Source organism: Pipra filicauda, unplaced genomic scaffold (genome assembly GCF_003945595.2).
Source record: "Pipra filicauda isolate LSUMZ 115617 unplaced genomic scaffold, ASM394559v2 scaffold3_size10097308_pilon, whole genome shotgun sequence".
In the NCBI taxonomy this organism is placed as follows: domain Eukaryota; kingdom Metazoa; phylum Chordata; class Aves; order Passeriformes; family Pipridae; genus Pipra; species Pipra filicauda.
Genome location: NW_024104532.1, coordinates 4,354,143 through 4,366,427, shown reverse-complemented (window position 1 = coordinate 4,366,427; position 12,285 = coordinate 4,354,143). Strand labels below are relative to the sequence as shown.

The window sequence follows — 12,285 nt, the reverse complement described above, 5'->3', positions numbered from 1 at the left end:
GACACACAGCAGGCAGATCGTACCATGGCGCTTGTAGATGGGGGGCTTCCGGTAGATGTTACTCTCGCCGGCAGCTGGTGGAAGAAGAGAGAAAGAAAAGGAAGAAAGAAGGGAAGAAGGGGAAAGGAGAGGTCAGTGTGGGCGTGCCGAGAGTGGGCAGGACAGAGGTCCTGCAGGAGATACTACCCCCACAACCACATTTCCATCACACAACCGCCTCCGGGCCCACGTGTCCCAAGGGAGCGCAGCTCCAGGCCGGCGTGCCGGGCAGCAGGAGCGCGGTCCCGGGCAGCAGGAGGGCGGTCCCGGGCTGCCTGCGGGCAGTGGTGAGCAGAGGCCATGCAGTGAGCACCCAGCGTCAGCATGCACGGGTGCGGCGGGCACAGCCAGAGCCGCCGGCCGCCCCTGCCAGCCGGCAGCGAGGCATCACCGCTCACCCTGCGGCGGTTTCTCGGGGTGCCAGCACCTAGAAGAACCGCCTGTGAGCTACCTGGGGTGAGACAACATCAGCCAAAGCCTCTTTCCGCAGCAGAGAGAGAAAAGAGCGAGTTGGGAGGGAAAGCGAACTGGAGCCTGGCGCCGAGAGCTGCAGCCCCCGCGCAGGGGCCAGGCAGCAGAGCTGGCGGAGCAGGGAGGGGGCCATCCATAAACCACTGACCGGCAGCGGGAGGGCAGGGCAGGGCGGGCAGCGGGGCCAAACCCTGGCAGGGATGGGATGGGAGCTGGGGACATGGTGGGGAGCCTCTGGGTGTCCTCATGGTGCTGTCCCAGGGCATCAGCTACGCACTGTGGAGAGTCCCATGCTTTGAAGGAGGACAAGGGCAGTGGGAGATGCTTACAGCTGACTGGGGTTGTCTGGGGTTCTGACCCCCCTGCATGTGCTGAAGGATGACAAGCAGCTCTGCCTGCTTCCCACCCCACTCTCCGTTTCTGCCCGCTCCGTCCCCGTTCCCGTGGACTCTGCATGGCTGGGAGCGGGTGGTGGCCCTTACCTGGTGGCCCCCTGCAATCCCTGCAGAAGGGGAGCAGGCATCTGGCAAGCCCAGAAGATCTGGGGGGAGGGAGCAGCGGGCCCTAGGGGGAGTATAAAATAGTCATCTGTAGCGGGTGGGTGCGGAAATGCCTCCGGCAGACACGCTTCGGCTGGTGATCCTGGGGGGAGGCAAGGGAGGGGGCAGGCTCTCACCAGGGGACTCATCTTCGTGTGGGGAGTGGAGGAAGGTCAGGGAAGAGGGAGAAGAGGGATGTTGCAAGGATCAAGCAGACTCCAGGCGGCTCTGGGACCTCCGGGTGGTGATGGGGAGGGAGGAGGGTTCAAGCTGCAGGTCCTGTTTATGGATGGCCTCTAACAGGGGTAGATCCTGCTGCCAGCTGGCTCTAGGCAGGCGGCGGAGCTACGCATGCGACACAGCGGGGACGGCACATGCGGGCATGCCACAGACACGGCGCTTCCCCAGGGACCGGGGTGCTCCAGAGCCTACCTGGGATGTGGAAATGCTTGGGTGCTTGGTATGAGGTTGGAGTGGAGGACCTCACATCTAACTGGCTATAGTAGGGGGAGCTGCGCCCACTCTCGGTGCCTACGCGGTGCCGAGCAGAAGCAGCCATAAGTGACCGAGAGAGAGAACAAGAGGCAGAAGAAAATGGGTGTTAAATGCAGCAGTGTTAGAAGAGCAGGGGCAACCCATGTGGTTGTGGGCAACCCACAGGGATGTGAGCCGGGCCGTGATCCAGGATAGGGAGTGATGGAGCAGGGGGAGATTTCCCGCATCTCCGGAGGAAGATGGGATGCAGAGGAAACCCCATGTGCAGGTGCTGGTACAGGACAGCCAGCTGCCCCACTGCTGGTGACAGGAAAGCCGAGCGTGCTGCAGAGACAAACGGTGACGGACCCTTGGCGGTGAAGCGCTGGGGTTTGCAGGACCTCTGGACTTACTGACCTCAGGTTTTCCAGGTCATTCCTTCCCAGCTCCGAAGGACAGGAGACATGGCACAGACACACTCTGCTTCCCCCCGACATGCTCCGGGGTGTGCGTGCATGCACGTGTGCACGTGTAAGGACCTCCCTTACAGCACTGGCTGGGCACAAGCACACTCGTGCACACCCATCCCAGAGCTACCAAGACAGCTGAGGGGCTCTTCACCGGATCTGGAGGTCACCTGCCTCCCCACCCCATCCTGCATGAGCCCCAGCTCAGGTCTGAGCCACAAAGCCTTCTCAGCCTTTCCTTGCTGCTCACAAGACAAGAGTCGGGGGAACCAGAGGATGCACAGATCAGAGTTGATCACTGCCTCCCTGGTGGACGCCCCCCCCCAGGCCTCCTGCTTGCCAGAGGAGAGACCACAGAAGTCTCAGTGGCATTTTGGTGATCCCCACTCCACCTGGGGGTCTGAGCTTAGCTCAGCCTGGGGTTGCAGCTGAAATCCTCACCTGAGCGGTAGAAATGGTGGGGGGACCTGGGGATGGTGGGGGACATGCCCTGGCGGCTGTAGGTGGGGGAGTCGATGTAGCCAGGGCTGGAGGCTCGCCTCTGCCGCGTGTCAAAGCTCTCATAGATGTCCTGGGGATGGGGAAGGTGTGGAGAGAGTGGTGTTAGAGCTAGCAGGAGGTGTCCCATGGATAGGGATCCCTGTGCCTGGGGCAGCCCGGGAGGGTGCTCTGCAGTGTGACACTATGGGCAGTGCATGTCCTGGCTAGAGGGGGTCCCCACCCTGCTCTGCCTCCCCTGCTGCCAAAGCACAGGCAGCAAAGCCCAGAGTTGAGACCAGGTGACATGTCCAGCCAGAGGCTCTTTCCCTGGAGATTGTCTCCTTGCCCTGTGCTTGGTTCTGCACCCTGGGTCCATTCTGCCAGGGAGGGATTGCACCCTGTTCTCCTCAGGGCCTGAAGGACAGGACAGGGGTCCTGGACAGGGGTCCCACCCTGGGGCAGCCAACAGCTGTGGGGGGGATGATCAGCAGAGCCCCAGCTGTCCTGGGCAGAGGGACATCCTGCAGCAGCAGTAGGTGACAGACCTCCCAGTGCCCGCAGGGGCATTACCTGCGAGTATGGGGAGAGGGTCCCCAGGGACTGGAGGCAGCAGGAGGCAAAGTGGGGAGGAAAAGAGAGAGAGAGACAGCACATGGTTAAGAGGAGCAGTGACAGACCAGGATTCCACAGCAGCTGATTTTCTCCAAGTTACAGCTGCCAGGCATTTAGGGTGGTTGGTGGTACAGGACACTGGGCAGGAAGCCCCTGGCCAAGAGGGGAACTAGCATGAGGAACCAGCAGACTGCACCCCTTCTCAGAAACCTCAGTGGAGCAGCTGCGAGGGGAGAAGGCAGCTGTTGGCTCCTGGGTGCTCCACAGTGGGCCATGGCCATGCTGCCTGCACCAAGCCTAGGGGGGCTGGAGGAAGCCAGGCTTTGGGCAAAACCTTGGGGCTGCTGATGTAAGAGATGCTCCTCCTGCTGGCCATCATCAAGTCCCCTTCCAAGACTACCTCAGGTGCCCCATCTCTGTGTGAGCTGCTCAGACCTTCTCTTCCGTGGACTTACTGAACTCATCCAGCAGTCCCAGCCTGCCTGGGCAGGCAGGACAGTCCCATGCCACATGCTGCTGGGACATCATCTCATCACAGTCTTGTGGAAACGCACTGACCAAGCCCCTTCTCCTGCCTGCAGGGCTGGCACCAAACAGGGCAGCCCTGCCATGCTCCAGGGGTGCTGTGCTGTGCTGGGTGGCCAGGAGGATTGTGTGCCAGGGGCCAGGCTCTGGGCTGAGCCTGGGGATCCTCTGTCCCTCCACCCTGGAGGGATGCACATGTGCTGCTGTGTGACCTCCTCCTCCCCCGCTGTGGGCTGTGATGGGCTCCTCCCCTGCCACATCACTCCTCCCACGCAGTGCTATCCCTGCAGTCGGGTCTGTGACTGGTAAGGTCACTGGTGACTGGTAAGGTCACTGGTTTCTTTCTTACTCTACAGCAGCAGCATCAACACTTTATTTTCAGCCCAGGCCCTCTTCCTGGTGGCGATGAGCCTCCGGGAGAGATCCTATCCCCACTCCTGCCTCCCTGCAGTATTCCCACTGGAGTGAGCGAACCCACACACAATTCTCCCCCAAACTGGGGCCTGGTCCCTGTGCATCCCAGCACTGGGCATATCAACACTCAGTACCTCCCCATAGCTATATCTCTCCAGTGTCTCATCCGACGTGTATCTGTGATAGGGCTCGTAGGAAATGAGGTCAGGACGCTGCACTTCATAGATGGCTTTAATCTTGGGAAGAGCTGCCAGGTCTTTGTAATTAAGGATCTCATTATCCACTTTAGCCTAGGGAGAGGGAGAGACAGAGACAGAGAGACAGAAAGGAAGAGGAGGAGAGAAGGAAGGGAAGGCTGGAACGCACAGTGTGGAGCAGGCAGAGCCCACCGTCACCCCAGCAGCAGAAGAGGTAAGAGGAGATGCCTGAGAGGCAGCAGTGCGTAGGGGCATAGGAGCTGGGAGGGTAGGACTGTGCCCCTCTGAGTGCTCCTGATCCGTGCCAATTGCACTGGTGGCACAGCACGGCACTGGGGCAAGGGGACACGGCTTGTCAATGCTGTCCCCAAATGCTGGGCTTGTCCCTGGGGGACCTCACACTGAAGAGCAGCTCTGGAAACTGCTGATCCCCTCCTTGGGGCCCTGGATGAGGGGCAGAGCTGTACTTACACAGATGACACGGTTCGGGGAGCCAATGCTGGAACCAGGAGGGGAGATGGAGGTTTCCGACGTCCTTCTGTGCTGTGGAGGCAGAAAGGTGGAAGGCAGGTGAGAGCGTGGCAAGGAGGGACCCCTGAGCAGGCCATGCTGGGTACAGAAGCCAAATAGTTGGTTTGGGGGCAAAATTTCACTGAAGGTCCAGTTTCTCTGCACTTTCACTTGCTGCCTGCCCGTGCCCATGGCTGTTCAGGCTGCCCTGCATCCAGCTCTCAGGGACAGATCTGGAGTGGCCTGGCAAGACCCCGCTGACAACTGTTCCCATGGCCAGTCAGGTGCAGAGAGGAGTGAGGGCACTGTGAGGGGACTGCTGTGCCCCCTCCCCAGGCAGGTGTCCATTAACAGCCACCACCAGGTGTCCATTAATAGCCACCCATCATCCTCTGGGCAGCCTCGGGAAGCCACTCCAAGCTTAGACCCTGCCACAACAGTTCCCCTCCTGCAGAGGGACCTGGGGGCATCCCCTGGGATGTGCCACCTCTTAAGATGCCCCTCACCCTGCTGCCTACCTTCAGCTTCTTCTCTGCTCTGGCCGCCTGCTTGCAGATCGGGTGCCACACTTCAGAGCCTGCAACGCAGCAAAGGGAAAGTGTTTCAGCTCCACACACAGCTCACCCCCACTGCCAGGGATCATCCCGGTTCCCCTGCCATGGGAGAATCCCATCCTGTCCCTGCCATCTCCAGCAGTGCCATAGGAACATGCCTGGTGGGAAGACTCAAGACATTGGGGACTGTTTGTCTGTACTAAGGAATGAAACAGCTCCCAAGCCCTGAGGAGCAGTGGCCAAACCTACTAAACTGTGACAGGCAAGCAGGGGTTACTGAGAGAAAAGAAACCCTCCCTCTGTGCTGGAAACAGCCCCTAAAACAGGTCTAAGGGCATAAGCTCCTGCCAAAACCAAACCCAAACCATCCATCTGTGCTGAGTGAAAGCCTTACCCCTCCAGTGCTGCTTGCCAGCTAACCTGGACTGGGGGAGCTGGGGATGGACCACCCTCCCCTGGGGCTGGGGAGAGCAGGGAGACAAGCACCCTGCGCCCATCCCAGGCTCTGTTCACTGGGAGAAGGCCAGGGACGCATCCAGGCATGCCCAGCAGTGCTCCCCAGCTGTGCAGGGAGACTCGCAGGGAAAAAAAATCTTCCGATGAGGAACAGTCTCCTCCAGCTCAGTGGCAGGGAAGGTTTCACGGAGAGAAATGATTGCCACCCTAACCAGGAAGAGTGCAGGTGCTGGGGAGCAGTGGAGGGGGGTATTGCTGCACAAAGAGGCCCTTTCAGTGCCATAGTGACCCAAACCCCAAAGTCCCCCCAGCCAGGACACCCACACACAGCCATTCTGGTCCACACCCCAACACAGGGCCAGGGGTCCCTCCTCACCCCTACCTGTGAGGTACATCTCCTCTCCTTCTGTGAACATCTGGTGGCAGCGGACACATCTGGCACAGGTGGGATGGTAGTGCTTCCCTCCTGCCTGCAGGGGTGAGCAGAGAACAGGGACCCCTGAGCAAGGCAGGACCTGCTCATGTCCCTGAGGGCGAGTGACCCTGACAACCCTCGCTGCTGCAGACAATGACAAGGTGAATGGGACAAAACTGCCCGCATTGGCCTCGGAGACCTTCACATCAACATGGAGAAAACCAGAGACCTCTTCATCACGAGTGTGTTTCTGACCTGCTGGACTACAAGTCAGACTGTGAATTTTCTGATCTCCTTGAGATTTCCAACACACAGGAAAACAGAACCAGGAGATCCCAAACCCCCAGAGAAGGTACCCTACAAACCCTAATCAATCATCCCTGCACTCTGCAAATAGCCAAGGCCCTCTGCAGCAGCACTCAGCTAAGCAGCCATGCTTTGCACCAGCTCCTCCTCTACAGCTTTGAAAAAAACCAGCAAATTTGGCCCAGGATGTCACAACAGGGAAGCAGTAAAGGGAGAAGAAGGACCCCAAAGATAAACCTCGCAAAGCAAAGGTTTCTTCTTGCTGCCAGACCATCCCTGGCTACCACTGCCAGCTCCTCCCTAAAGACACTTTTCTCCTTCGGTGGAGCGATGCCCAAACTTCAGTGCTAGTGACATGCTCTTCCCCAGCTGAGAGGAAGCTAGGCTGCTCCTTTCGCTCTTTGACAGGGATAACAGCTTAAATTGGGAGCTTGCTCCCCCTCAAAGTGTCTCCTAGCATTTCAATTATAGGTTCGCTTTCTGGGCTGGGAGCCCAGAAAAGAACTTTTTACTCCCATAATAATCCAAGAGAAGAAGAAAAAGAATTGAAGGTGGCAGAGGGAAGATGAGGCTCTCACAGACAAAGAAGGGGGGTTATGATAGAGGGGGCTGGAGCCAGTTTGAAACAGGGAGAATCAACAGGGAAATCTGCTGTGAGGATAACTGAGAACCTGCTCATGGGTTGCCCATAGAAATCAGCCTGGAATTCAGTGTCCTTGGGGTGCAAATGGCAGCCAGTGGCCTTCCCCCTCCAGTTTATAACAAAAATGAGTGGAAGGTTTCAGTGCAGGCAGGGGAAATGAGTTTGGACTCCTCTTCCTTTCCTCCTTCCCCCATCCCTCTCTGAATCTGGGAAGGGTTTAGTGCTCTTGGACTCTATCAGTACCCTCAACAGCTTGCTGTGCTGACAGTAAGGAAAAAAAACCCCATATATATCCACCTTTTCCTATCTGCTCTCACAGGTCAGATTGTGCTAAAAGGGGATGCTTTGCAGATCAGGATGTGGGTGTTCAAGGCCAGGTTGGATGGGTCTACTGGAAGGTGTCCCTGCCCATGGCAGAGTGTTGGAATGAGATGAGCTTTAAAGTCTTTTCCAACATAAACCATTCTATGATTCTAAGATGTCATGTGGAGGGAGACTGGCTGCTCCCCTGTGGTGTGTACCAGCCCAGTCCCAAATTGCTTTTCATCATAAATCTCTCCAAAAGCCACCCAACATCTCAACACCCGCACTCCTCCTGAGCAGCAACCCTCCAAACCATGCACAAACCTTGTTCCTTTTGCATTGTTTAATGCTACAGCTTGTACAAGGCTGGTAGAGGCTGCAAGGGATAACTGCTTGTTATCACTTGGGTCCCTTAAAGACTCATTAATCATCCAAGCCTGGCTGCACAGCTTGGAGCAGTTGGGAATGCCTGAAGGCTGCTGGGATAGCATGAGGAGCCTCCTTAATGCCTAAAATTATTTAAAGGCACCCTTTCCATTTCACACTCTGACAGAAAAGACAATTAAAGCCTCTGGATTTATAGATGATTCAATACTGTGAGCAAGCACATACTAGGGAGGGTAGGGAGAGTGGGCTGCAAGGCTCCTGAACCTGGAACAGATGCCCTAACCCTGGAAGAGTTCAAGGTCAGGTTGGACAGGGGTTGGAGCAACCAGGCCTAGTGGAAGGTGCCCCTGCCCACGGCAGGGGGTTGGAACGAGATGATCTTTAAGGTCCCTTCCAACCCAAACCATTCTATGATTCTATGACAGGGGTCTCAGGTCCCCTCTGACTCCTCTCACTACCCTCACACGCTGAACACATAACACCCTCCCTGCTCACACTTCTGGGTGGCTGAGGGTGCTCTGTCCCGGCACAGGGCTATCAGGGACCAGACTTCCCAGGGGAGCAGCAGCAGGGATTTGATGTCTGGGGAGCCTCTGGCTTTGCCCTGCTCCATTCAGACATTTGCTGATGAAGTGACCCCGTGATGGGCACCCGGCCCCTGGCAGCTGCTGCAGTGCTGAGCTCATGCTCCCAGCAGCCAGTGCTGGGACTGCTGCTGAAGCCTGGAGTCAGCAGAAAGCCTTCCCAGGCAGAGGCAGCCCCCCAGAGAGGGGGAAGATGCTGAAAGGTTCCTGGCAACTGGCTCCAGCTTCAGAGAGGTTCCTTGGAAGGCTGGGTGTTCCCAGGACCAGAGAGGGTGATGGTTTCTTGGTAGACTGTGAGTGAAACAGGCTGGAGATGTCCTGGAACAACCCTCAGCAGGTTGGAGACCAACACAGTCAGTCACCCAGCCCACAGCACCTGTGGCCTCATAGTGGAGTCACGGTACCTCTGATTTTGGGATACAGCTTCCTACTCCTGCAATCTGGGGATGACAGAGATATGGGAGCCCTTCCCTCCCGCTCAGCTTTGCAGAAGGGGAGGTTGCAGGAGTAACTGAGAATGCTTTCAGCACTGCTGCCTCTGTGTCACCACAGCCCAGCTCCATAGTGTTATCCTTCTGACATCTTTCTCTGTGCCTCCTGAGCCTTTGGGTTACCCTCAGACTGGATTTCTTTCCCCCCTGCATACATTGCAGTATAAACAGAAAGCATGACAGGACATGCCACTTCCAGGAGCAGGAGCCACAGGCAGAAGGTGACCACCTGGCTGCCAGAAAGGACCAGCCCTGATGGACCTCTCTGTCCCTCCCCCACAGCAACCCTTACTCCCCTCACCGGCTGTACAGCCCCATCATCACCCAAAACACACTCCACAGCCGCCTTGCTGTGGGATCCCTGTGGAATCCCTGCATCTCTCCGTGGCTCTGCCAGAGCAGCTCCTACTGTCCAGCAATGCAATGAGCAAAGTCCCCTCTGATTTGGACCACTGAAGGAGACCCCCTGCTCCAATTGCTGGCCTGCAAAGGAGTGTGCCATGGGGACTGCTGCCCATGGGTAGGGTGCTGCAGCCCCTCACCCAGGCTCTGCAGCGGGCAGCCGTGCTGGATATGTTTCCAAGGCAACAGGCAGGCTGCCGGCACATGGATGGGCTCAGAAGGTAGGCTGGGGTGAGTGTGCTGGGGACATCCAGAGCCAGGCATGGCAGCAGCTGCTTAAGGCTAATGTCCCCACATCTTGGACTCCAGACACGTCTCACCACATCCAAGCCACTCTGGCTGTTTCCAGAGCTCAGGCATCCAAGCCACCTCTCTTAAGCTCTGGTGCTCCTTCCCCACTCCCATTCTCCAGAGAAGGTGTGTCCACACACCTGCTGCAGGAAGAGCCATGGCCCCCAGAGATGGAGGGTAGCATGACAGGGGGGCAGGATTAGGTAACTCCCACACCTCCCCAAGGCATGTCCCTATTACAGACCGGGATGGGGTGGCTGTGGCCCCAGAACTCACCTCCAGGACCCGGCCACTGATGTACCGGTCACAGGTCTCGCACTTGATGCCGAACTGGGCATGGTAGTCAGACTCACAGTATGGGATGCCATCCCTGTGGGAGAGGGAGGAGAAGGGGTTAGCAGCGGGTGAGTGGACAGTCCCTTGCTGCAGCCCCAGCCCCTCGGGGCAGAGCCTGGCAGTGCTGCCAGGAAGGTGGCACTCACTTGCTGATGTACTCGCCAGTGAGGATGATCCCACACGTTTGGCACTTGAAGCAGCTGACGTGCCACTGCTTCTCCAGGGCCAGGAGGGACTGGCCTTGCTTGATCTCCTCCTTACAGCCAGCACAGTCTGGGGGCACAGAAGAGGGGGGGAGTGTGGGACACAGCAGGAACACCCAAATCTGCTGGCCCACACCGAGGCACCCCAGTCATCCAACCTGGCAGACCCCTCACACCCAGAGGAAAACTCTGCCCCCGAGGACTTCACTAGTGATGATGCTGTTATAAACACCCAGCTCCTGAGACCACTCCAGGGGTAGCCTCTTGGGGATCATTTCTTTATGGAAATACACCACGTCTGCTTGTTCCCAGCATATGAACCAGGAGGAAGGCTGGAGCTGGCACCTCTGCGGTACTGCTGGCACCCAGCCACGCACCCGCCACAGCACAGAGCTGGGTCTCCCTGCTGGGTGACAAGTTTGAGCCAGGGCCAGGGGCTATGCTGTCCTGGCAGGTCCCCAGGGCTGCCTCAAGGCAGGAGCAGTAGGAAGTGTCCGGCAACGAGCACAGCAGAGGAAGGGCTGTGCTCTCCGGCAGCCACGTCCGGCCCCGCTGCAGTATTTACGAGACTCCCTTCCTTCCCTGCTTCCCCTGGCTCCCATCAAGGCTGGGAGCAGGAAGCACATGGGCCTCGGACGCCTGACCTTGACTCTTCCTTGTCCTCTTCTCCCCCTGGGCAGCAGGTCTGCCCGGATGGGATTTCTCCTTAACCCCCTCCCTGCCATGGCACTGCACAGCGGGAGCAGACAGGCTGTTCCACTCAGCCCATCCCAAGCTACTCTGTGCCAAGTCCCCGCCCACTGGACAAAGCTAAGGGGGGAGGATTTGTGACCCCTAGAAAAAAGCAAGTTGAGCCAGGATCCATTTCCTCTCTCTGGTTTGGAGTTGCTCACAGGATTGGAGCTGCAGAGAGAGGCTCAACATCCTCCTCCTAGGGATGCCATCCCTGCAGAGTGCACCAGCATGGGCTCCAGCCCACACACCTCCCCTGCCACCCTTCTGGGTGGCACTGCCAGGGCGACTGGGGCTGTGAGTGACACATGCAGTAGGCAGGCTACATCTGCCTGCAGCTGTCCATGAATAAAGCATGGTGCCCTCAGGTAACCCCGGAAGGGAGGAGCACTGGTGGGAAGGGGATGGGATGGGAAGGGAGAGGAAGGCGAGAGGCAGAGCATGTGGCTGCCCTTCCCCTGGCACTGCTACAGGAGACAGTGGCTGCTGTGGGTCAGGCACAGCCTGGCTCTGGGCAGCTCAGGGTGCGATGGAGGAAGGTGGAGGAATCCCTGTCCTCTGGCTGAGGCTCATTTGAACCCTGCCACATCTCTTAATTCCATCAAGGCCATGGTGAGAACTGGGGGGAGGCAGCTTGAGGGGGGGGCTCCCAGGGGCACCAACTTGTAAGTCAACCCACGCAGCCACCAGCAGTGCCGCCATGGTGACAGAGTGACCACAGTCCTGGTTCTGGCCCTGGCTGCAGGACTCTGCTTCAGGCACTGATCTCCAGGGCTTGCCAAGCATGGCATGAAGGGAAGGTAATCCCAATCTGAGGTCAAAAGCAAGGCCAAATCCACCCAAAAGAGCTTGTCCATTGCTGCAGCTGAGTTTTAGCAGGGGATCATCACAGCAAGGGGATGAGTGTAAAAAGCCTTTCAGTACTTGTAGAGGCAGCAAGGAATGCCAGTGCTAGGACACACGGGTGAGTAGTCCCAGGGTCTGCACTTGGACACAGATCTTGGTGCAGCTGAGCACAAAGCAACTGACTCAGAGCAAACTCAGCTCCAAAACCTCTCCATGACCTCAGACAGCACCCGCCAGGGTGGCGGCACCTGCCCAGGTCACAAACAGGCCAAGGGAGTTTCCGAAACCAGCAGTGACCTGCAATCCTGGGTGGAGCCACAGGACTACCCTGTTCCTCCTCCTCCGAAACCTCTGTGAACACCCGTGGCCCCTAAGCCTGTTTTGTCACCCTCCCCAAGCATCGTCCACAGGCATGAGGTCCTGCTCCTTGTAGCCATCACGTAACAGGAGAGCAGTCAACTTACGGCTCGGCCCGTGGATCTTGATGGGTTTGGTGCTGATGAGAGAGTGGGAGCAGTTTTGGCAGACGCAGTCCTTCCCGCTGAATGTGACCTTGTCTCCGATGGGGAAGGGCTTCCTGTGGCCAAGGAGAGGGGGGGAGGTGTGAG

The 12,285-nt window shown here is 58.0% G+C and overlaps 1 protein-coding gene across 4 annotated transcripts in view; it reads right to left on the bottom strand.

Annotated features, from left to right (window-relative positions):
* Positions 1–12,285, bottom strand: part of ABLIM3 (actin binding LIM protein family member 3) — a 54,369-nt gene that overhangs the window by 6,441 nt on the left and 35,643 nt on the right. For 3 of the 4 annotated variants that reach the window (XM_039385245.1, XM_039385247.1, XM_039385246.1), the window contains exons 4-14: positions 12,142–12,254; positions 10,043–10,169; positions 9,837–9,930; positions 6,121–6,208; positions 5,247–5,305; positions 4,690–4,761; positions 4,156–4,311; positions 3,041–3,070; positions 2,432–2,561; positions 1,482–1,580; positions 24–74 (exon numbers count right to left, since the gene is read on the bottom strand). In XM_039385245.1, coding sequence (XP_039241179.1) covers positions 24–74; positions 1,482–1,580; positions 2,432–2,561; positions 3,041–3,070; positions 4,156–4,311; positions 4,690–4,761; positions 5,247–5,305; positions 6,121–6,208; positions 9,837–9,930; positions 10,043–10,169; positions 12,142–12,254 — 1,019 coding nt within the window. The remainder of the gene's footprint in view (positions 1–23; positions 75–1,481; positions 1,581–2,431; positions 2,562–3,040; positions 3,071–4,155; positions 4,312–4,689; positions 4,762–5,246; positions 5,306–6,120; positions 6,209–9,836; positions 9,931–10,042; positions 10,170–12,141; positions 12,255–12,285) is intronic. The other variant, XM_039385248.1, reaches the window with a different exon arrangement.